The 25,644-nt window shown below is 36.5% G+C and overlaps 4 protein-coding genes across 5 annotated transcripts; 2 read left to right on the top strand and 2 right to left on the bottom strand.

Annotated features, from left to right (window-relative positions):
* Nucleotides 1-421: 421 nt before the first annotated feature.
* Nucleotides 422-2,636, top strand: LOC111463331 (lysM domain receptor-like kinase 4). The gene has a single exon (XM_023107214.1). The coding sequence runs from the start codon at nucleotides 569-571 to the stop codon at nucleotides 2,516-2,518; it is 1,950 nt and encodes a 649-aa protein (XP_022962982.1). The 5' UTR covers nucleotides 422-568; the 3' UTR covers nucleotides 2,519-2,636.
* LOC111463333 (protein DA1-related 1-like) lies at nucleotides 2,603-7,853 on the bottom strand. The gene is made up of 11 exons (XM_023107215.1): nucleotides 7,566-7,853; nucleotides 6,847-6,900; nucleotides 6,481-6,577; nucleotides 6,290-6,404; nucleotides 6,061-6,187; nucleotides 5,870-5,953; nucleotides 5,560-5,676; nucleotides 4,224-4,436; nucleotides 4,076-4,138; nucleotides 3,851-3,960; nucleotides 2,603-2,984 (listed from the first exon to the last, which is right to left on the bottom strand). The coding sequence occupies exons 2-11, from the start codon at nucleotides 6,877-6,879 to the stop codon at nucleotides 2,603-2,605; spliced, it is 1,341 nt and encodes a 446-aa protein (XP_022962983.1). The 5' UTR covers nucleotides 6,880-6,900; nucleotides 7,566-7,853.
* Nucleotides 7,854-14,811: 6,958 nt separating this feature from the next.
* Nucleotides 14,812-18,913, top strand: LOC111463499 (BEL1-like homeodomain protein 4). Its single transcript, XM_023107453.1, has 4 exons — nucleotides 14,812-16,269; nucleotides 16,765-17,150; nucleotides 17,440-17,500; nucleotides 18,207-18,913. The coding sequence occupies exons 1-4, from the start codon at nucleotides 15,139-15,141 to the stop codon at nucleotides 18,714-18,716; spliced, it is 2,088 nt and encodes a 695-aa protein (XP_022963221.1). The 5' UTR covers nucleotides 14,812-15,138; the 3' UTR covers nucleotides 18,717-18,913.
* Nucleotides 18,914-21,834: 2,921 nt separating this feature from the next.
* On the bottom strand, nucleotides 21,835-25,609 carry LOC111463342 (BTB/POZ domain-containing protein At3g50780-like). 2 transcript variants are annotated; one of them, XM_023107237.1, is made up of 3 exons: nucleotides 25,154-25,609; nucleotides 23,893-24,914; nucleotides 21,835-23,084 (listed from the first exon to the last, which is right to left on the bottom strand). In XM_023107237.1, exons 2-3 carry the CDS (start codon nucleotides 24,523-24,525, stop codon nucleotides 22,125-22,127), a joined length of 1,593 nt encoding a protein of 530 aa, XP_022963005.1. In that variant the 5' UTR covers nucleotides 24,526-24,914; nucleotides 25,154-25,609; the 3' UTR covers nucleotides 21,835-22,124. The 2 variants fall into 2 exon arrangements, with proteins under 2 accessions (XP_022963005.1, XP_022963006.1); XM_023107238.1 differs by having other exon boundaries at nucleotides 23,893-25,019.
* Nucleotides 25,610-25,644: the final 35 nt, after the last annotated feature.

Raw genomic sequence — 25,644 nt, forward strand, 5'->3', positions numbered from 1 at the left:
AAAAAAAAAAAAAAAAAAAAAAAAATCTTTACACCTAATACACCTGCTCCCAATTTCAAAGGGCAACCTCGTCCCTTGTCGACATTTCCCTTCCAGCATGGTCAAAATGTTGACTTTATTCCTATTGCTTGGCTTAATTGTTTCTCGACTAAATTATAAAATAATATCTCAAATATAATTATCTTTTTAAAAAATATTTGAAAGTATAAAAGCTTCTACGTACATAATAAATGTTGTCATTTTAAATATAGTCACATTGTTTCACGTTATTTTATTATATTTATTCATTAATATATTATTTTTAAAATAATGGTGAAATTTTAATATATATTTATATATAATTTAACATAGTTTCTTCCAAGTCAACGGATTGACGCCATTGTAGAAACAGTGACAGCAGTGCAAGATGCAATTTCCCCTTTGAACACGCACCTTCCTTCATTACAAATTTAAAGACACTAAGACCTGTTCATCTTCCGCAGCCAATTTTTGACCTGTTCCGCACTTCCGGTATATATAATCACTGTTTTTTCACGAATCCCATCTCCAAAATCTCTCTTATTTTCCAATGGGTTCCTTCAAATTCCATTTCTTCATCGCCTCTCTGTTTTGCTTCTTCTCTTTAATTGCTTCTCAGCAACCCTACACCGGACCGACCACCGCCGATTGTGACATCCCCCACAATTCCACCGGAAATTTGGGTTACTTCTGCAACACCCCCAATCGGAGCTGCCAATCCTTCCTCACCTTCAGATCTCGCTCTCCGTTTAACTCTGTTTCTTCCATCTCTGCTCTCTTGGGTTCCGACCCGTCGGAGATCTCTCGGGTCAATTCCGTCGACGCTTCCGCCACTTTCCCGCCGGAGAAATTGGTGCTTGTTCCAACCCGTTGTTCCTGTTCCGGTCAGTTTCTTCAGGCTAATGTTTCTTTTACAACACAACGGGGAGATACTTATTTAGAGATTGCCAATGATACCCTGCAAGGCCTCTCGACTTGCCAATCTCTTATAGCTCAGAACCCAAATCTTAATGCCACGAGTATAAAAGGTGGGGAAAGGATTCGTGTTCCTCTTAGATGTGCTTGTCCGACCAAGAATCAAACCGATATGGGTTTCAATTACCTTCTGAGTTACTTAATTTTATTCGATGATATTATTTCTGGAATCGCTGAAAGATTTGAATCATTTGGTGCGGATATTGGGACTATTCTTGCAGCCAACGAGCTTGGAGAAGAATCCAACATCAACCCTTTTACGACCCTTTTAATTCCCCTTAAAACTGAGCCGTCGAGCTCTGGAATGAAAGAGCCTTCGTCGTTGCCGCTGCCGCCACCGCCGCCATCTCCAGCCACTCCACCACCTCCAATCTCTAAAAAAACATGGGTTTATGTTGTCGTCGCCGTTGTAGGAGGTGTTGTTTTAGCAGCTGCAATTGGGGGTGTCGTTTTCTTTGTGTGTGTGAGGAAAAAGAAGAAGAAAACTGAGTATTCAGCGACTGAAATTGATAGCTTTACATCATATGAGAAGCCATCAGAGAAAAAAATGGATGGAGAATCATCTTCTATCACATTGGAGAGTATTTCCAGCATTGCTCAATCTGTCAAAGTCTACAGTTTCAAAGAACTACAAGCTGCAACTGATAATTTCAATTCAACCCATTTGATCAAAGGATCTGTTTATCATGGCACAATCAATGGAGACTCAGCAGCTATTAAGAAGATGAACGGAGACGTGTCGAAACAAGTCAATTTACTTAACAAGACGAACCATTCGAACCTGATTCGTCTTTCGGGGGTCTGTTTCGACGAAGGGCATTGGTATCTTGTTTATGAATATGCTGCTAAAGGTCCCTTGAGTGATTGGATTGTTTCAAATGGTAGTAGCAATGACAAGTTCTTGAGTTGGACGCAGAGGATACAGATCGCTGTGGATGTCGCGACGGGGCTTAATTATCTCCATAGTTTCACGAATCCGCCTCATGTTCATAAGGATTTGAAGATGGATAACATACTTCTTGACAGTGATTCCCGAGGTAAGATCTCGAACTTCAGCCTAGCAAGATCGGCAGGATGGGAAGAAGGCGAGTTTACACTGACAATGCACATCGTTGGAACGAGAGGTTACATGGCTCCTGAGTATCTCGAGAACGGTTTGGTGTCTACAAAGCTCGATGTTTATTCATTTGGTGTTTTGATGATTGAAATGCTCACTGGGAAAGAGGTATCAGAGTTGTACAGAGAGGAGAATTTGCAATTGGGTGATGTTCTTAAGAAGGTGCTTGATGAGGAAGATGGGAAGGAGTATTTAAGCCATTTGATGGATTCTTCATTAGAAGGTTACTTTTCGATCGAGCTTGCTATTCTCGTGATGAGTATCGTCGATAAGTGCTTGAACAAAGATCCATCTCAACGCCCATCGATGGACGAGATAGTTCAATCGCTTTGTAGAATTTTAAGCAGTTCTGTATCATGGGAATTGTCGAACACTTCTGTGAGACAGCCAAATTCAGAACAAAGCTGATCATTGTTGTTTATTTTAAGTAAAGGATCTTAAAGTTTGCACATTGTAAGAAATGTTCATGTGTTCATTCTATGATATCAACGTTTAAAATGGAAAGTTTCGAGTGCGTTTGATGTGATGAAGAGTCTCCTTTAAGCCATACTGAGAAACAGCCTGTTCTCCCACCCTGAACCCATCTCCATAAGCTTCGGAGTTATCCAGCTCGATTTGGCGAACGAAGCATTCACCGAGTTTCTGCTCGATTTTACTCAGCTGCTTGTGCTTGTTTGAACGTGGAGGTTGTCGGGTAGAAGACGAGCTAGCAATCATGGTTGCTTCAGATCCCATATTGATCTTGGATTTCAGCCACATGTGAGCGAGGACTTGGCAGATTCCTTCTTCGATTTCAGGTTTTAAATTGGGATAGCCTTGAAGTCTAAGCCATGCATGCATCATCTCATGTGCTAGAATGGATCCAGTCAATAGCCTGTTTAAAAGAAAATGTGTGTATGTATGGTGAAAAACTAAGCTGCAAACAAACATTGTTCGTATCGAGTTCTACAAAACACATGGTATGTACTTCGAAAAAGAGGATTGAAAGTTTAATATGAATGAAAGAAAGCTCCGATATGTTTGAAAGTGAATGAATGTTAGGAACACGACTCTCTACAATGGTATGATATTGTCTACTCTGAACATAAGTTTCCGCAAAAGGCCTCGTACCCATAGAGATGTATTCTTTACTTATAAACCCATGATCAACTCCTTAATTAGTCGATATCGGACTCTCTCCTAACAATTCTCTCCACGAACAAAGTACATCATATAATCTCCCCTGAGGCCTATGGAACTCTTAAACAGTCCCCTCTTAATCGAGATTCGACTCCTTCTCTAGAGTCCTTGAACAAAGTACACCCTTTGTTCGACACTTGAGTCACTTTGACTACACCTTTCGAGGCTCAAAACTTCTTTGTTCAACATTTGAGGATTCTATTGACATGACTAAGTTAAGGACATGACCCTAGTACCATATTAGAAACCACGACTCTCCACAATGGTATGATATTGTCCACTTTGACCAGAAGCTCTAATGGCTTTTGGTTTTCCTTACTTGTAAACACATGATCATTTCCTAAATTAGTAAATGTGGAACTCCCTCACCAAATCCACCCAATTCGGGGCCTGCGTCCTTGCTGGCACACCGCCTTGTGTCTACCCTTTTGAGGAACAGCTTCTTCGCTAGCACATTGTTGGGATTCCCTCCCAACAATCCTCAACACACCACATACCGCACCGTACTGACAAAGTTCATATATGAATGAGAAAACAGACATTTTAAATGTTTTCACGTACCTGGGAAGACCATATAGAATGAGTATAGCATTAACTTCACAACTACGAACAAGTCTGAAAGGCTGTGTGTTCAAGGGTGAGTATCTTTCCGTATGTTTCCTCTCATGAATCTACTATCAATGATCAAATCAGCTCAGTTCATTCAAATTCAAACACAAAAGACACCCATATCTATTGTTAGTATGGTTCAATGTTGAATTGAAACAAAGAGGTTGAAATTCTTACAACGGGAATGATTTGCTCTTCTGACACGCAGAGTCCTCGAGTTTCAGATAAATGGTGGTGTCCCTATATGATCCAAACAAATGGTAAGACAACGACAGCATTCAATAAACAACCAAAAAGACAACCTTAGTCAGGGTCTTGTCCTCACATTCCTTTCCCCTTTCATGGCTTCATTCAATGCTTCCCTTTCGACCAACAACAATGGAATTTTTTGGTCCAGTTTCATGTCTAAACTTGTGAAGTACTCTTGTATCTCACGGAAAAGAGGTTGACACTCTTTGGTGTCCATGATCATGAAGGTGGAACACTCTACACATAAACTTCTGCCATCTTGGAGTAAAATGTACTCCCGTCCTTTTGGCTGCATGAAGGACAAAGCTCATATGTGTGAATGTGGGAGAGAAAGTGTATGAGCCTAAACCCACCGCTAACAGATATTGTCTGCTTTGGCCCGTTGCGTATTGTCATCAGCCTCATGGTTCTAAAATGCGTCTACTAGAGAGAGGTTTCCACATCCTTATAAGAAATGCTTCGTTCCCCTCTCCAATCGATGTGGGATCTCATAATCCACCCCTCTTGGGGGACCAACGTCCTCGCTAGCACACCGCTCGGTGCCTAGTTCTGATACTATTTGTAACGGCCTAAGCCCACCGCTAACAGATATTGTCTGTTTTGGCCCGTTACGTATCGTCGTTAGCCTCACGGTTTTAAAACACGTCTACTAGGGAGAGGGCTCCACACCCTAATAAGGAATGTTTTGTTCCCCTCTCCAACCGATGTGAGATCTCACAATCCACCCCCCTTGGGGGGCCAGCGTCCTCGCTAGCACACCACTCAGTGCCTAGTTCTAATACCATTTGTAATAGCCTAAGCCCACCGCTAACAGATATTGTCTGTTTTGACTTGTTACATATCGCTGTCAACCTTACAGTTTTAAAATGCGTCTATTAGGGAGAGGTTTCCACACCCTTATAAGGAATGCTTTGTTCCCCTCTCCAACCGAGGTGGGATCTCAAAATCCACCCCCCTTAAGGGCCCAGTGTCCTCGCTGGCACACCACCCCGTGCTTAGTTCTAATACCATTTGTAATAGCCTAAGCCCACCACTATCAGATATTATCTGTTTTGGCCTGTTACGTATCCCCATCAACCTTACGGTTTTAAAATGCGTCTACTAGGGAGAGGTTTCCACACCCTTATAAGGAATGCTTCGGTCCCCTCTCCAACCGATATGGGATCTCACAATCCACCCCCTTGGGGGCCAGCGTCCTCGCTGACATACCGCCCAGTGTCTAGTTCTGATACCATTTGTAACAGCCTAAGCCTACTGCTAGCAGATATTGTCTGTTTTGGCCTGTGACGTACTGTCGTCAGCCTCACGGTTTTAAAACGCGTCTACTAGAGAGAGGTTTCCACACCGTTATAAGGAATGCTTCATTCCCCTCTCTAACCGACGTGGGATCTCACAGAAAGAGAGAGAATTACCTCCAACCTTTCACAGCTAGCACATTTGGAAGTTCCATCATCTTCATGGGACGGGCAGTACTTTTGTGCCCAAAAAGGATGCTCTCCACATTCGACCTCCTTACCAATATATGGGATCTAACAGCATCAACAAGGCAAGAAAAATATGGATATTAGAAACATTCCACTAAGATATTGTCGACTTTGGGCTTATACCGATATCGAGCACTATGCTCGTATTAATGGATTGTTCTTATCTACACGTCTAAGACCAACTAACTTTAACGGTATAAGGTTCTATGCAAAGCATTCAAGATTTGAAAATACTTACAAAGTCATTGCATACATAGCATTTGAGATGACTCTTATTCCTAGGGCAAGATGTGTGGTAAGGTCGATTTTCAGCCATGTAGAACTGTCATAAATCATCCAACATACAATCGTCAAAATTAAGGATATATAATACCTAGGATTCCACAAATTTAACAATGTCCAAAATTCTCCACCCTCCTTTAAAGCTACCTGGTCATCTTTGATCGGTTGTATGCAAGCATGGCATTGGAGACATTTAACATGCCAAACAACACCATTACAATCGAAACGATTTTCGCGTCGACTTATCTCATTGTTGCATCCAGCACAGACAATCCTACACAAACATGTTATGTGTTACAACACGAGCCATGGCTCCATGAACGGCTTTGCAGAAGTTTGAACTTGAGAAACTGATACAAAATGTTGAAAGATTTACTTGAATGCAGAAGAAACAGCTTTAGAAGACGCCATGACTAAGCTTAGTTGCATTGCATTGGCAAGCTGCTCATCCTCTTCAGTTTGGACATTGAGGGTTTCCTTTATCTTTCTCTCTATTCATCAAGAACTTGTATAAACTCAAATCTAATATATGCAACAAAACATGAATCTTATAGCATTAACACTTACCAATGATCAAATCTTGTTCATTTTCAAATTCCATTTGTGAGAGTGATAATGCCTTAACATAATCAACTTCCACTTGATCAGCTTCTTCCATGTCACCCTGCAGTTTAATTCATCATACATAACAAAACAAGCCACCATGTCCAACACGAAAGTATTGAAGAAAGTTGGCTGTTTTTGCTTGGTTTCATTGATGTAAATGAGAAACGTAAGTAAATCACGAATTTTCGAGTCGTTTCTTTACCAAAACGGAAGAGTTTATATGTTGTTTCTTAGAAAGATGATTCTAAAAGTTAATTCAAATTGTTGTTTAGTTTTACAGTTGAAGGGAGAGATGTTGTTATGTCCATTTCTGCCATGATTACTTACTGAGGTCGTATCGATATTGATTCTCCACTTCATAGTGTCAAAAATGATATCAACCTGCAGAAACTCACATTGTTATTGATATCCATACAACTTTTTAAGCCAAATTTCTTAGCCCGGTACGTATCACCGTCGGCTTCACGGTTTTAAAACACATCTACTAGGGGGAGGTTTCCACTTTCCACACCCTTATAAGGAATGATTCATTCCCTTCTCCAACTGATGTGGGATCTCACAATTCTTAACATACGCGTTTTAAAATCGTGAAGCTCACGGCAATACGTAATGGATCAAAATAGACAATATCTACTAGCGATGGACTTAGCTTGTTAGAACTAATTTCTCTCTTGAACGTCCTCTCAATACCTCAATATCTCCACATAAATTAGCACTAACAAATTTGTTCATTATATGAACATGTTCGAGAGTGATTTTGAAAGACGCGACAAAAGAGTTTACGAACATTACCAAATCACTCTCAAACAAGCCCTAACTTATAATTAAACTTGCATATATAGAAAATTACCCCAACTTGATTCTTCCCTGGTTGCTTCAATCCAAACCCATATAAAGAAAAACCCAACACATAATAAATACAGTTAAATTCAAAATCTCCCACTTCTCCAAGAGGCATTACTCAACAAAACATTGCCAATTTTGAACAAGCCCAGATAACTTGATCTTAAGAGAAAGATGATTACAAGAAACAAAGAACACCATACCTTGTTTGCTTGAAACAAAGATCGATCCCAAGACGAGAAGAGAGGATTTTAAGAAATGGGTGTTTTCAAATCTGAGTCAGAACAGAGGAATCGAAGCATACAGAAGAAAAGGGCAAGGGCAATGAGTGATTTTAATCATAAAACTGAAGCGGATAGTGAAAAGGAGCTGAGTTCATGGAAGAATTGGCTTTTGGGAAAGCCAGTGGGGTATGAAAACTACTTGAAATTTGTCTGTTTGCAATTCCCTTCCACTCATCTTCTTTGCAAAAGGGAGAGAGAGGAAAGGTGTTTGGGGTAAAAGATTTACCCAATTATGAGTTTCCAAAAATTGGGTTTTCAATGGGGTTTGGTGGAGTGTCGCTTATTGAAATGTAGCTTCCTGGACTGTTCCTAAGCACACCCACTTGGCTCCTTCGCACAACGACTTATATCCATTTCTGTCCCACTTGGACTGTTGCGTTGGAGAGTATATAAAACAATATGAATAGGATTTACATTATGAAAGATGATATCATTCCTTTAAGTAATGATATCATATGTTTGTTGGGATATGAATATTTTGATTAATGTATTTGGAAACGATTAATAATGAATAAATTTATTTTTTAAAAAACATCGTGTAACATCATGATGAACATAAACTAGACATTATGTTACGTTTAGTTGTAATTGATTGTGACATGACTAAGAAAGTAGATTTGGATAAGTTTTCACTTTCACTTTACATTTACTTTACTTTTTATACCTGGAGAAGATAGAAATCTTTTTTATGTTAAAAAAAAATCTTAACTGAACCAAAAAATTCTTATTGCCAATATATGGAAGGAAATTATTTATGACATCTCATTCATTATCTATAAATATTTTAACGTAACTTTAGAAAGTTTTTTGAAATTTTTTGAAATGTGGTGTTTTTGAAAAATTTTAAAAATAGTTTTGAGGCGTTTAAGGTATTTTTTAAATGAGTTATTAAAAGTTTATATGGAAAATTAAGAGTAATAATATTTTTGATGGGCTTGGACAATTATGGAAAAGGGCATTTGTGAGAATTAAAGAATGTTATATGGGCTGGACTATCCACAAAGCCCATATTGGGATAAACAGAAAGCCCAATTGGTTTTTGAGTTCAACAAAAGCCCAATCACACTACCAAAGTCAGGCTATATAGCCCATTTAGAAAACTAAGGTTGGCCCATTAAGCCATATATAGTAATATAAGAGCTGGTTGCCACGTAATAATTATATATTCAAAATTTTGCACGACTCCTAATAATTATCAAATATAGTTTTGAATTATTCTTTTTATAACTTGGTACAAAATTACTAGTCCGCTTATAAATAATTATTAGTCTCAGAATTAACTTTGACTAGTCTTGCCAAATAAAATAGGGGAAAATTCTTTTTTTTTTTTAAATAAAATTATTATTTAAAAATATACGAAATTAAAAAATAAAAATAAAAATCTTGTTTCTATCTTAAACGAAGACAAATTCAAAAGCTTATTATTGCGATTTATTTGTTGGGAAGAAAAAAAAAAAAAAAAAAGGCGTTGGCTACGACAGGCTGTCACCTCTACATTTGGAACACGTGGCAGAAAGAAAACAATTGCCAATCCATTTGGACCACGGTTCCCACGTGGCTGTTGGGCCACAAGGTGCCGGCAATGCCACGTGGAACATGTATCTGTTGAGGACCACCTCATCTCAAGGAAATAAGTAGTCGTCGTTTTCCACGTGGGCCCATATTTAAAAGTCCAGCCAGGCCCAACTTTCACTACCTTCGAATATTATACCACTGCCCTTCCCTCTTTCCTTTCCCCCTTTTCACCTTTTCTTTTCAAATTAAATTCCCATTTTCTCTTTTTTTGATATTTCATATCAATACTTTTATTTTTTTTCAAAAGTCACAGTAAAAGGTTAAAATTAAAATTAAAATTAAAAAAAAAAAAAAAAAAAAAAAAAAAAAACCCTGAATTTCATCTTAGATAATTAAATTAATTGAGCTATATCCCTATTTTATTTTTTAAAAAAAAACCATAAATTCTCTAAATATTTATAACCATTTTCTTAACGGAATCTAATGCGATTTTTAAAATGAAAAAAAAAAAAAAAAAAAAAAACATGTCCGAGAATTTTGGTCCGTTGTTAATGTAATAGTGTGAAGAAAGTGACTCAGCTGAACAGACACATGGAGGGCTGTTGGGTCACAAATTCCAAGAAAACAATTCCCCATCAATTCACATTCCTCCAATTGTCCAATTATTAACAAAATCTTGGCCTTCTATGATTCCATGTCACGCATTTTAAGTCTAACCTCTATTCATAATGTTTTTTAATATTCAACTCAGACAAATAATAATTATTGATTTAAGAATATACTTAGTAAACCTTAATATATGAAAATTCATATACGAGTTGAGTATACTTTTGTTAGTATATAAATTGTAACGTCACATTTTTAACTTATTTATAAATTTCAGCATTAGAATTCAAGAGGGTGATATAATATTGCATTTTTTTAATTTTATTTTGTGCATACTTTTCTATATTTGAATTGACATTTTAACATAATGAGATAAGATAGGACAGGAGAAACATTTAAATAATAAATTTGAATTTATATAATAAAACTTGTAGTATATACCAAAAGTAAAAATTTCAATTCATATAAACTATAACCCTATGGTCAAATGTGATTTAAATAATTAATAAATATCGTGCGTGCCACACGAATTCCAAACTTTGCTTTGTCACATATTTTATTTTAATTTATTTCTTCTTATGATTGTATATAAAATGATTAGCATTGTTGGACCACATGGTAGAAATTAAAGAGATAAATAATGCATTTTCTTTTTTCTCTTGGTTGTGGAGCCAAATCATTTTATGTCCCTTTTATTTTATTGACATTGGAGATACTTTTTCAACCAATATATTCACATTTACATTCATTTGTTCTAATTTTTATACAAAAATATGAAACCAAAAAAAATTATATGAAAGAAAAAGAAAAACCATTATATCAATTTTGAACGCTTTTACATTTTTTTTTTAAATAACGCCTTTAAATTTTTATTTCTTTTATAAATACGACGCTATAAAGTATACATTTTAATTGTCGAGCTATGATTGGATGATTTCAGCTCCAATTTGTTATCAATGAGCAAAAATTAATGGATTTTAAGTTGGGTGAAATATAAGGTATGATCAAATTCTGTATATGGGTGTGAAAACCTCTCCCTCATAGATGTGTATTAAAATCGTGAGATTGACAGCGATACGTAACTGGTTGAATTGGACAATGTCTGCTAATAATATGCCTGAGTTGTTACAAATGATATTAGAACTAAACATCGAGCGGGATGTCAGCGAAGACGCTTGACCTTCAAAGGAAGTGAATTGTGAGATCTCACGTAAAATCGGAGAGAGAGAGAGAGAGAGATAATTTTGAAGCATAGTGAGGAGGTTGCTTAAGATTGTATCCATATGGTTAGCTTATTTTAAGGTATAAAGTGGTAGTTATAGGATAACATGATTAAGCAAGCCTTAATGTTTTTTCCCCCAAAAGATAAACATTTGATTGCTTTGTTCATATATGTTTTTCTTTGTTGCAATAATTGCAATTAATTATATAAATATCATGATTTCAAACTTGAATACCACCACCTTCCTATATTTAATTAATTCTAATTAACATAATGAACTCATTAAATAGCCTTTTATTTTAGTGACGCACATAATATTCTATTTTAAATCCATTTTGACTAATTTAAAAATTAAAAACTACTTGTTTTTTTTAATATATTTATTAACAGAATTAAAAAAGATATAGTATTTACATAAAGCATTTTAATTACTTTATAAAGGTTTGAAATAAATTTTAGTTTTATGACGTTAACTTATGATACAACACTTGTAGATTTAAATGTGGTGGGACTAGTGAGTGGGCACCATCAAATAATTTTTCCAAATAATTCAGATATTTTTCATCAAACCTTTTTTATTTAATAAAAAATAAAAATAAAACCACGAAATTAAGCTTGGGCCCACTTTTTTTTTTAATTTTATTTTACTATTATTATTTTTCTTCTGGGTAAACGACACTTTCATTTAATAAACAGAACAATCACTCTAGGCTACATGTAAATTGAGGACTTTTCTTTGCATCCACGTACTCACACCCCAATAACAAAATAAAGCTCGTAAATATTTAAAATTATTATTATTATTTCATTTTCAATTTCTACAAAAAAAAAAATAATAATAATAATAATAATTAATTAAATTAAAATGTTAAAGAGTTTTAATAAAAAAAATTTTAATTTGTAACATAATATTCATCTTCGAAAATCGATCGATCGGGTCTTATATTTTTATTAAATTTGTTTATCATTTTTTTCTACAAAATTTCCACTTGTCAGCGAATTCTCTCCACACAGATGTGATGATATTAAAGCTTAATTATTGCGTTTCATTTCAATTATTAACATTTGTACCAGTCTCTCAACTAACCAAATTTATTTGATGTGATATTCTCTTTGTATCTTAATATTTTCTAGGCTCATTCTTTGTATACATTTCATAAATTTTAGTTAAATTTCAAGAAAAAAGTTGTAGGTGTGAGAATTTAATTGGAGTCTATATAAATATATTAATAAACCAACTTTTTACCTTTTTACCCTTTTATTTTATATCAATGAAACCAAAAAAAAATGAAATTTAATATTTCAAATTATATATATAAAAAGAAAAGTTTGGCATATAATCATAATTTCAATATTTTTTATATTTTAAAATTAATTTCCGATAATAAATGTCATTTATACACTTGAAAGAGAAAGTATTTAGGTTAAATATGTCATTAAAATTTTAAAGTTTTAGCCTATCATTAGGTGAAGTTTATACAAAAAAAAGTTTAATTAACGTATATTTACAATTTTTAAAAATTTCATTAAAATGACATCATAATTAACTCGAGTAAATATTTAATTTTTCAAACAATAATACATCGTTGTGCTATGAAATCTACAGTAAAATTGAAACAATAAAAGTATTAAATATGGTTTGAATAATATATTTATATTTTATAAATTTAAAAGTAATTGTATATGTATATATACACACAACGGGAAGGCAATGGAGCAAAAAGGGCTACAATTTTTTAATTCAACTTCCAACAATAACTATAACTGCCCAACCAAAGTTAATGGCAATAATGACCTGCACACGTGCGTAACCGACTTTGCACGTGACAAAGAGGATGGAAAATGTTTCCTTTTTTGTTTTAATTAATAATTATAATAATGAAATTAGGTATTGGCAAATGATGAGGTGTGGCTTTCAAGCGTGTGAAGGGAGGGTGGGATTCACGTGAAGAAGCCACCCCCAAAAGTTCACACGTGAGATTCCAAAGGTTAGGCTGTCAATCATCAATTCAGTTTTGGCAGTTGGTTCTAAATTTTATTTTTCCTATACAAAATCTGTTTTTTCTTTTAAATAAAAATCTTAGAACATTTGAACTTTAAAAAAAAAAAAAAACACACAGAATAGTTTTGTACTTTAAAAAATATATTTTTTTCTTTTCTTAAATTTTAAATTTTAATACAATAAAAATAATTTTAATAGTTTCAAAATTTTCATAAAACTTTCCACCATCGTATATACCTTTAATTATGCAATTTTATGGACTATGCTCAATTGGTCAACGATTAATTTTCAATATTTTCAAATATAATAAATATCAATGTATTATTATTATTTAATTTAGACTATTTTTTATCAGTTTTAATTCCTTTTTCTTTCTACCTACATTTTCATTTGTTTATATTTTTATTTTACTCGACCTCCGTACAAATATTAGTTAGTAGGTTACACTTTTATTATGAAATGACCAAACTGACCTTACCAACTATAGTTTGTGTGGATGAAATTAAGGTTTAGAAGGTCATGTTGCATGAGCTAATTCAAAATTCAGTTCCCAAAAGGGCATTTGCTAAAATGACCGTCACCGATCCAATTTCAAAGTTTATGTAATTTTAATAAATATCAAAATTAAATAAAAATATGGAAATTACAGAAAATTAAGCTAGTAATAGTGAATACTATGAGACCGAAAAGTTCTTCTACCGATCAAAACCGACCAAACTAGCCTTGGTTGGTCGATTTGTTTATAGCGTCAAACAAAGTCAATTTTCTTATTTGAAAAAATCATCACTTCCATTAATTGTCTAGGAAATGCCTAACCAACTTACCTAATTTTGAATGCGCTTAATTTTTATAATTTTATTTTTTTAAACAACGACGTCATTTTGTTCGTGTCTTCGATCCTTCACGTATAAGTAAAAAAAAAAAAAAAAAAACACAAAACCTTAACTATTTAAGACTCTTTCACGTATCTCACTTCTCACTCTCAATCTCTCGGTCCTTTCTTCACTTCAACTCCGATGACGTCATTCATTTTACCTAAGATTTTGACATTTTCCTTTCCTCTCCGATTTTGACACCAGACCTCATTTTCTTCGCCACTTAGAAGCTACCAACAAACTAGAAACGAAAATCCTCCAACTACAAAGAGTAAGAATTAAGAAATCTAAACGTCTTCAATTTTAATCTCTCAATTTGATCTCTCTAATTTTTTTCTTCAAAACTTACAAAATCAATCAATCCAGTAGACAAACCAAAATTCAATGCCGTAAGTTCAAATCTTATTGAATTTGACTCCTTTTTATAATAATTCATTCTAAACACGAACCGAAAATTAAATTGCATAACTATATGTTCTAATATGCGAGATGTTATAGCACTTATCAAAGTAATCGATCATTTCTTTAGTTAAATTTTCTTGCATAATCAACATCGATCCACGGACTAACACCCGCAAATAAATATGGTGTTATTCTATTTATTTAAAGAAATAACAAAATCAAGAAAAAGAAGAACAAGACAACCAAATAAACGAAAAACATAATTATTAATGTTGTCATTCAAAAAAAAAAAAAAAAAAAACATTGGAAAGTGTGCTCAGCTCACACGCACACACTCCAAAAAAAAAAGGGAATGTTAAAATTTCACAAATTTTTATTACCTCTCTCTCTCTCTATCTATCTTTCTCTCTCTTACGTCTTCCTCAAATTAAAATAAACAAATAAACAAAAATTCAAAAGAGACAAATGGAGCAGAAAAAAAAAAATAAAAAAAAATAAAAAAAATAAATAAATATGAAAAGTGACGATGAAGAACACAGCCCCCTCTTTCTCTCTCCTGTTTGATTCCTTCTTTCTTTTTTGTTGTTTAGAGAGAGATTTGAGTGTCTTCCTTTTTTCTGTATACCCAAAACCCAAAACAAGAAACTCTCAAACACTCCAAATTCTTCCCTTTCTATACTCAACCAAATTACAACATCCAAACCCTTCTCTTTTAATTTCTTTTCCTCTCACTCAACACACAGATCCAGCTACTTTTTTCCTTTTTTTTTTTTTTGTTGGTTTTGCAGGTCGGATTATAATATATGGAGTTTCAATTCTCGATCCAACGACGACGAACAAGAACAAGAACAAGAACGATTGTTATGTGATATGGGAATCGCTAAAGGTCCTTTAATTTTGTCTAATAAGCCAACCAATTGTGCCAATTCTTCTATGTCCCACGATTATCATCCTCATCAAGGAATCTTAGCCTTCTCTAATCCCTTAGACAAATCCAATTCCCCTTCTCTCCCTCACCAGATCCGCCGTGATAAGCTTCGAGTCGACTCCTTCTCCGCCGATCCACTCCCTCCGCCACCGCCTACGGTGGCTGGAATCGACGAACATCTCCACCATCACCATCACCATCACCAACAGCATCTTCACCATGTCTATGCTACCTCACCTACTGAGGGGACCATGTTATCAGACATGTTCAATTACCCTCCAACTCCCTCCGCTGCTCCCGCCTCCGTTGAATTCTCCGACAATTTTCGAACTTTACGCCAACCCAACTCGGCTTCCGCCATGCAGCTTTTCTTGATGAACCCTCCTCCGCCGCCACCACCACCACCACGATCGCCCTCGCCACCTTCTACCTCCTCCACTCTCCACATGCTCCTCCCGAATCTACCGTCGGGTTCTCTTCAGGGTTTCGAAAGTGGTGGCGTTGGAGATCAGACGGGGTTTGGCCAATTTGCTGTCGCTGAAAATCAAGGGCTTTCGCTCTCGCTTCACTCGTCGTCGTTACAACACTTGGAGGACGTCGGAGCCGGTGCGAAAGCGGATGAATTGCGAATTAGAGATGGTGGGATGTTGTATAATTACAACAACAACAATAATCAAGTCCATGGCGGAGGAGGAAATGGATCAAACTCCTCAATTTTGCAATATTCTTTTAGGAATAATTCAGAGAATTCTCCTCATAGCTTTCAAATGAATCCAAACCATCAAGTTCAAATTGGATTTGGGTCTTCTTTGGGAGTTGTAAATCTTTTGAGGAATTCAAAATATGTCAAAGCCGCTCAAGAATTGCTCGAGGAATTTTGCAGCGTTGGTCGGGTTCAGCTCAAGAAAAACAAGTCCAATATGAAGCAAAACCACAACAATCCCGACACCGCCGCAGGCGGCGGTGGCGGTGGCGCGTCTTCGTCCTCCACAAAGGATCATCCTCCCTTATCGGCTCCTGATAGAATTGAGCATCAGCGGAGGAAGGTCAAACTATTATCCATGCTTGATGAGGCAAGAATTTCTCTCTCTTCTCTCTCTCTCTCTCTCCCCTCTAAATTTCACCTCTTTCTTAATCTCATGAGTCAAAAACTACAAAAAATTTAATCTTTTTATGAATTAATTTCTGGGTATTTGTTAATTACTTGAATAGCCGGCTGATCATCAATGATTTTCCACAAGCTAACACAACGACCAGGTTGGTAGGGTTAGATTTCAAAAGATTTTTTTTTTTTTTTTTTTTTCTTATACAAGATTTAATTGATACCCACTTTGTAAAGATGTATATCCATTTGCAACTTAAAATCTTTGGCTTACGAACCAACAATATCAAATAGTATATATAAAAGTTGACCCAAATACATGAATTTGGCTGTCAATTTGGCTGTATTTGGAGAAGAAACAATGGCGAGAAACACCAAGGATTATGTTATTCTAAATTTAAATTTTAAAACAAACATAAAATAATTAAAAAACTAAACCAGAGTTAAATGTTAACCATCCATCCAGGTCGAACGCAGGTACAACTTATACCGCGAGCAAATGCAAATGGTGGTGAACTCATTTGACTTGGTGATGGGGTTCGGAGCAGCAGCGCCATACACAACGCTAACGCAGAAGGCGATGTCAAGACACTTCCGGTGCTTAAAAGACGCCATAACCGAGCAGTTAAAGCAGAGCTACGAGGCATTGGGGGAGAAAGGTGGAAATGGAGGCTCGGGAATAACTAAAGGAGAGACACCAAGATTGAAGCTTCTGGAACAAAGCCTCCGCCAGCAAAGGGCTTTCCATCAAATGGGTATGATGGAACAAGAAGCTTGGAGGCCACAGCGTGGCCTCCCTGAACGATCTGTCAACATCCTTAGAGCTTGGCTGTTCGAGCATTTTCTTCACCCGTACGTATTATTGCACTTTTTTGAGCTACCCCTTTTCATGATTCGCAAATTATTGTTCAAAGTTTGCATCTTTTGTGGATTTGTCATTGATTACACCAAAAAGTTGGGTTTTTTTTTAGGTTAATTATGAGTGATTGAAAGGAATAGTGATGCAGCGTCCTTGCATCAATGTGAGATGTTAAATCAAGGCTTAGGAGGGAAAGGAATAGGGTTTTGAGGGGATAGAGCGATGGGAATGTAAAAGAAAGGAGGGGTTTGATTGTGATTTGATGGTGTGGTTTTTGTTCAGGTACCCCAGCGACGCAGACAAGCTCCTGTTAGCTCGGCAGACTGGTTTGTCCAGAAATCAGGTTCCTATGCCCTTTTCCTTTCTCTTTCTCTACTTTTTAACCTGCATTTGCACTGCACTCCTTTACACACCAAACCCATTAGCCACATACAGAGGAATGGAAGAAACAAACAAGTTTCTTACTCATAATGTCCATCAAATTGGAAAAATTCAAACTTTCCTTTTTCCCTCTCTCTTTCTCTCTCCTCCATAACGTTATGAAGGGAGAGAAGACATTATTCTTTACCTCATTCTTGAGAATAGTAGGAATGATCATGAGTTTGTAAGTAAGTAATACATCTTCATTGGTGTGAAAATTTTTGTTGGAAACCAAAAGTAAAGCATGAGAGCTTCTGCCCAAGGTGGACAGTATCGTACCATTGTGGAAAGTCGTGATTCCTAACATAGTATCAGAGTCATGCTCTTAACTTAATCATGTCAATAGAATTCTCAAGTGTCAAACAAAGGGTGTTGTGAGCCTTCAAGATGTAGTCAAAAGTGACTCAAGTATCAAATAAAGAGTGTACTTTGTTTGAGGGCTCAGCCTCAATGGAAGCTCTATGGTGTACTTTGTTCCCGTGGAGGATTGTTGGGAGAGGAATCCCACCACCGCTAGTTAAGAAGTTCATCATGAGTTTATAAGTGGACAACATCATACCAAACATGACAAAATCCTTAAAAAAAAAAAAGATATAATTGTTGTTTGTTTGTTTTGTTTTGTTTTATAGGTTTCAAATTGGTTCATTAATGCAAGAGTTCGTTTGTGGAAACCCATGGTAGAAGAAATGTACCAAATTGAAGGCAAGGACGAAACAGATCACTCTCATCAACAACAGCCATCAAAAGACGATGACGACGACACCACAGACAATAAGATCCAAAACAGTGCCATAAATGCACAAAATCCAACTCCCACCACCGCCACCACTTCCTCCATTCCACCGCCGTCTACCACCATTGCAGAGGAAGGTGCGGCGGGGTTCACGGCGACCCATGATCAATTCTCGGAGCTGCATGATGTGTGGCGACATGGAAGCGGACAACATTATGGGACCATGTCTGAGGATGCCAGAGCAGCGACTGACGTAAGTAATGGTCCAACACTTATAAGGTTTGGAACCAGTGGTACGACAACCGGTGACGTGTCACTCACTTTAGGTCTCCGCCACGCCGGTAACACTTCCGCCGCCACTATGGATAACCCTTCTTTCTCGCTCAGAGACTTTGGTCACTCTTAGAAATTAATTAGAACTTCCCGCCCATTATATGGATAATGATCAACAAATCAAAATATAATCACCCATTTTTATTTTTATTTTTATTTTTATTTTTGCCTCTTTTAATAGAAAAATTAATTAATGTATAATGGTCGAATCTCTATGTACGTACAAAGCTTCATTTGTGTAATTAGGGCTTTGTTTTGTGGGGTTGATTACATTATTGTTAATTGTATAGTAAGTTTTTCTTAATATTTATTTCTATATTATTTTTAGTTTTATATCTCTACTGTTCTGCCTCTAGATAATCATACATGAGTTCTTCTTCGGGTCACTATCATCTCGAGGTTGTTTAGACTCACGAGCTTCCATAAGAAAAACCGAACCACTAATGTAAGGAAGCAAACCACTTACGATAAAGTCATTTAAGCTAATTCTCCACTGGTCGCACGTTAGAAACCTACTGGAAGAGATTTTATTTTTTCTGAATTAATTTAAACTATCCTTCAGATTAATGGTTTTAAAACGTGTCTATTAGGAAAATGTTTTCGCACTCTTATAAGAGATGCTTCTCGTTTCCCTCTTCAACCGATGTAGGATCTCACAATCCACCCCTATTGGGACCCAATGTCCTCACTGACACATTGCTCAGTGTCTGACTCTGATACCATTTGTAACAGCTCAAGCTTACCGCTAATAAATATTGTTTGCTTTGGCCTGTCACGTAGCACCATCAGTCTCACAGTTTTAAAACGCATCTACCCACCCTCTTATAAGGAATGTTTCGTTTGCCTCTCTAAAAATTTACTCAAAATTTAAACATAGAAACATATTATAACTATAAATACATAAGAAACAAGATAGTTGTCACATTGAAAAGACAAAACATATAAAGAAGTTACCCATAAACACTTGCAACAGTTAGTTTTTCTTTTCCCTTTGAAAGGGGTTTTCCAATTTGGTAGTTGTTTTCAATGAAAGCTACATTTGTTATGTTTTGAGCCACCAAATTCAATTTGTTATATATATATATGTGTGTGTTGCTATTGTATATTATATAGTTTGCAATTTAATTTGTCACCAAACCCACCATTCATATATGTTTCCTTAAATCACAAAACAATCCTATGCAAAGCAACAACAACCTATTACCTAATATGTCTTTGTATTGCCACTTACTTTTTGTTTCTTTTTGTTTTACAAATGTTAATTGTTATTTTTATATATAATTATTCTATATAACACATGGTGTATTTTACTATGGTAAAAAAAAAAAAAAAAACGCAAATGAAAATGATGACATACAAGAAAAAACACATAAATTATGAATATAATGATGTCGACAAACATTGACAAATGTTAAAAATTGAGTCATTCTAGACCACCACACAAGTACTTTTCGATGATTGTCATTACCCGTCGGTGAGTTTTCATCTTTCATATATCTTCGAGTCGCATGTCGAAACTTATATAGAAACCTTGACTTTTGAAGTTATGTCACAGGATCCTACTCGCTCCTCTTCGAGCTTGCCTTCGACACTCGTGTCACCTCGTTCTCTCAAACTTTACATATGCCACGACTTATCTTCAATGCACACTTTTGATGTGTTGGATGATACACCGTTCTCCTAAGTCGCATCGTGACACTTCTCAGCCTTGACCCAAACATGGCCGGATGGGCACCCCTTCTCTGTCACAATCCCACTTAAAGAACGTCATTACTCATTGATTTGAAATCACACTTAAATTCAAACACAAAGAAAAAAGACAAAATTTTAAACATCTCATCAGCTGTGGATAGTTTTTTTTTCTTTTGTGGGGTTACAAGTTGTGAAACCCTAGTTGTATATTGTGATGTGATGGTATTTATTACCATGTTTTTGATGTCAAAGGAGGGCTTAGTTTGGTGAGTTAACAAAGACAGCATCATAGTAGGGAAGCTTAAATAAAGAGGCAGCGACACACAGGACAGGCACAGACACAGACACACACAGCCCTCAAATAAAACATCCCTTTACACAATACAACAGCCAATGCCCATTTCCCTCACTTTCTTGCCCAAATTCAACTCATTAATACCGCACACCCATACACAGACACAGTGGATAAAACCATTCAGCCATCCTCAGACACAGCACACAAACCACCAAATTTTGTGGGTCTCTTCCTGTTTCTGTTTTTACTGTTTCTCTTTAATTCTCTATACTGTTTTTTTCTTCCTTTCTTTCGTACATTTCATCTCTTTGTTCTTCCAATTTTAAAAATTTTTAATTGCTTCACTGTGAATTCAATTTTCCCATATAATCAATGCATGTCAGTAGCTGTAGCTGCTTTTTTTTTTCTTTTTTCTTGGGAATATGGGTTGGTCAGAAATTTAAGTTTTCATTCAATGTGACATAAATATTGTTTTGTGTGGGAGAGACGTAAATATTAAATAATTTTAAAGGACCACTTTCCACGAATAATTAAATTTTGGGTAAATTATAAATTTATTATCTGTAATTTTAAATATTATAATTCAATTTTTATAAATAGTCTCGGTTTTATTTAATCGTAAGAACTGAAGTGAAGAGAATTGTTTGTTTGTCTTATTTAAAATTGGAGGCACGCACATGGCACGTGAATCTAAGCCAGCCAGACAACAAATTAACATTAATTTCCTCAAATTTTAATCATTATGTTGTCATAATTTTTTGGGGCCTACATGGGCTGGATGACCTGGGCCGGGCCCATCTCTGACGATTTCTCCTACTGGGCCCAAACTTGATTAGGGCTCTACATTCAATTCTGACCAATAAGCTAGGCCCACTTCCCTTTCTTGTGTCTTCATATTTGCATTGAATTAGTATCTAACAAACTTCTTTTGTTTCGTACATTTTTTAGAAAATATTTTCCTTGGAAAGGGTAGTTATGTATCTTACGTGGCATTACTTTCATTTCAATGAAATAAATAAATAAATAAATATATATATATAAATATATCTCGCTCGTATAATAAAGTTTAGGAATGAACTGTTCGATAAAACTTTGTAAATAATTCATATTATTGGAAATATTTAGGAAGAATTTTGAAAATTATAGAAACTCGAGATTTTAACATTCTTGAAATTATAGGGACCAAAATTGCAATTTAACAAAATAAGTGAACGGCTCGATAGAACAGTTTTAAAAACAATCATACATAAAATACACTCAAATGTAGCTCGATCTTGCATCCAACTTATGCTATTACATTGCAAATTTAACTCACAAGAGAGCAATTCACTTCGTCGAGAACGTTCTCGACGAACATCGAAGTTAATTCAACATAAACCATAAGCAATACACTCAGCAGATAACATAGCCCAACCATTGGCCAGTTTTGTTCATCTTTTCATCACAGAGAATTGCTTGAACATTACATATATCTTTACTTACAGTGACATGTCTTCAAGGCTCCAACTGGGGGGTGATTGGGTTGCTTCCTTGTGTCTCGACGTAAGGTCGTACGAAGGTCCGACGCCACCAAACCTCGAACGCTCTTTGGAGATTTGGGCAACTATCTCCAACCTTAAGAAAACTGCCCAACCAAGTCAGCAAAATGCTTTGCTGATCCTCAAGTGGGAGAGTGAGGATCGTCCGACCGATTCCTTCTTCCACGACTTTTCGATCAAACGACCCACAACCATGTTTTAACCAGCTATAATCATTGATTAATGGCTCTAACCATGTATGTAATAGTAATTTACGTGTATCCTTTGCTGGTAACAGCTCTCCTTTGCCAATGCCAACAAATAGCCTTGCTGTTATGCAGCTAACATGGTAGCGAGATACGATCGGCAGCTTCGCGTGGAGGGCTGCTAGTTCCTGATGCTTCGACCACATTACCGCAAACTCATCAGCCGCTTGCCTGTCAGCTAAAATCTCGAGCAACCACGAAAGGTTATCGGCCTCTAGAGTAATTTGCTTCAGCACTGGTTCTTTCCTGTCTACTGATCTGTCAATAAACTCTGTTTCAGTAGCCTTCTGGAACAGTAGCAATAGTGATCCCAAACAGCTTCTGCAAGAAGAGTAAATAGTTTCATTGCAAATGTCAGCTGAGTTCGCGTGGCTCGGGACGCTTTGGTTCTCCCTAAGAAGCCTCAGTACCACCAGTTTCATTTCACGTCGACCTCGCTCCTCGTTGCTTTTAAGAACAAGTTCGATGATATGAGAAAGAGTATCTTTATGGGGCTTAGATACATCTGCAGACACTCGTTTCAATACCGGGCTCACCCCAATGCCCTCTCTTTGAAGTCGTAGGATGGACGTGACGACCTTTTCCTCTTCTTCGTCACCAACCCAGGGGACTGCTTCCAAATATTCTAGACATGATTGCATGCATGACATAAAACCAAGAAATTCAGCAACCTGCAGAACAAGTATTTTTGGTAAGTTTTATGTCCGTTACACACACTTGAAGGGAGATGTATAAGCAATGACGTGCCGCATGATATTGCCTTGGCGATGAAAGATAACACTGTCATAATAGAACAATCGTGAAGATCCTTCTACTAGCAGATATTGTCTTTTTTAGGCCGTCACGTATCACTATCAGCCTCACAGTTTTTAAAACGCATATGGTAGAGAGAGATTTCCACGCCCTTATAAGGAATGTTTCGTTCCCTTCTCCAACCGATGTGGGATCTCACAATCCACACCCCTTGGAGGCCCAGCGTCCTCGCTGGCTCACCGCCCAATACTTGGCTCTGATACCATTTGTAACCGCCCAAGTCCATCACTAAGCAGATATTGTCCTCTTTGGGCCATTACATATCGCCGAAAACGCGTCTATTAAGGAGAGGTTTCCACACCTTTATAAGGAATGCTTCGTTCCCCTCTCCAACCGATGTGAAACCTCACAATATTCAAGGCTAGTGACAATACTTCATCATGCCACTCGCAAGACTAATGACGTTCTTTCGACTATAGCTACTAAACATCAGCTGGCCACTTTACTTTTATTTATTGTTCCAACACTAAGAAAGATTGGAGCATAAAACAATTGAGCTAAACAGCTTTCAAGAGACAGAATGTAATCATTAATCAGGAAGCAGCACAAACAAACAATCAAATGCAATATGAAAAAACGTCATAAGAACATTCTCACAGAAGGAAGAACAATATCCTCAAAATTTATGAACATGATATCCAATGACTACAAGAATCAGCATCTTACCTTCAGAATTCGAAGAACACGAGAAACATTTTGCTTCATCAACCATTGCTTCATTTCTTTGCAGTACATCAATCCCACAGTTTCAACATATATTTCAACATCTTCACAATCACCAATTTCCATGGAGGAGCCTTCTTGATCAGAAAGTTTATTAGCAAAAAAAGTACTATTATCCATCAACACGTTCTTATGAACGCTCAACTTTACCGAAAATCCTTGCTTCCCGAGTAAAACGACCTTTATATTACTAGTCCCTGGCTCACCAAACTCAATTGCTATTTTCCTTGGCATATTTTCAACCTTAGGCCGTGATACCCTGTGTACAACCTCTGGAGCATTAAATCCAGAAGTATCAGCATTGCCTTTTCGATCGTCATCAGAAACAGCAGCCGACCGTGATCTCGTGAGTGCTGGTGGCTTTCTATCAGTCACGAGGGTCGGTTTCTTCTCAACAGGGATCTTAGGGGGTGGGGAGGCAGGTTTGGGCTTGTTTAGAGGATTTTGATTTTTGAGGGTCTTTTGGAAGACAACAGGAGAAGGGCAACACCAAAACCCTTCTGGGGTTACAGCAATTGGCACATTTTTAATCTTGGTTTGGCCTTGTTCTAACCTACTTAACCTTATCTCAGCCATTCTTATTGATTTACTGCACCTTGTGTAACAATGGGGAAACGGATCATTAAGAACAAAAGATACAGAGCACCTAAGAACAGCCGCAAAAGCTTTCTACTCAAGAAAAGAAAAGCAAGATAATGGGAACTTACAGCCTTCTACTTTGTGAATCAAAGACTCCAAGCTTTGAAGAACATCAGATCAGACGACATTGGATCTAAATTCATAAGAACTATGAAACTGAAGGCGAAATGGAAGAACACTCAGTATTCGTATTAGCTCCAGAATCGAAAGCATTAAAGCATCACCAAGAGATTCGCAGCCTCACACATAAGAAAACCTAACAAACTCGAACACCCGCGTACTGAATTTGATCATTCACTCACCAGCTAATGCGATACCATCAAGACCTAAGAAGCCAGAGAAAACCCACCACTTATTCGAAACCAGGACAGAGTAATATGATTCAAAAGGAAGCTATGGTGTCGAGCATCAAGGGAACCAACGAACAAAGCCTTGTAAATGGAATAATTAGCGAAGAAACGCTTTTACTTTGTGAATTAAAGAAAAAACCAGAAGACCCACAAAAGAAAAAAGCGAAACGAAGCGGTGGGTGTGGGTGTGGGTGTGGCTCTACTTTATCACTTACCGATTTGCCTTCTTCTCACTTTTGATGATTGAATCTCGATGTGGGTCTCTCTCTGAATTAGTTTGCACAACTTTTCTGCTCTGTAATCAAACACCAAAGAAGCTTTCTCAGTAATCAATCAAACAGGCACGCCCCTCCTCATCATTTCGAATTCTACTTTTCAAATTTTATTGGATTCCCACATCGCTTTGTTTGTTATATCTGTGGATATTCTAAGCATGCCCCAAATTAAGAACCCCCTTCGCTTTCACTCCGCATCAAAATGTCAGTACAGTGACTGAAATGCCCTTCTCAACATTGCTCATTTGCGAGCTCAATAATAGAGGAAAAGGGCATCTCCAGAAACACACCATTTTTCTCAGTGGAAGCTATACTGGTTAGTGGTAGTTGTTGAACTTGATAATCAAGTTTAAACACTTTGATTGAGAGATTAGAGAGTTTGTCTCGTAATTAACTAAGAACAAACCAAAGCGATTTGATTATGTTGGTGG

This window comes from Cucurbita moschata, unplaced genomic scaffold (assembly GCF_002738365.1).
Source record: "Cucurbita moschata cultivar Rifu unplaced genomic scaffold, Cmos_1.0 Cmo_Scf00028, whole genome shotgun sequence".
In the NCBI taxonomy this organism is placed as follows: Eukaryota; Viridiplantae; Streptophyta; class Magnoliopsida; order Cucurbitales; family Cucurbitaceae; genus Cucurbita; species Cucurbita moschata.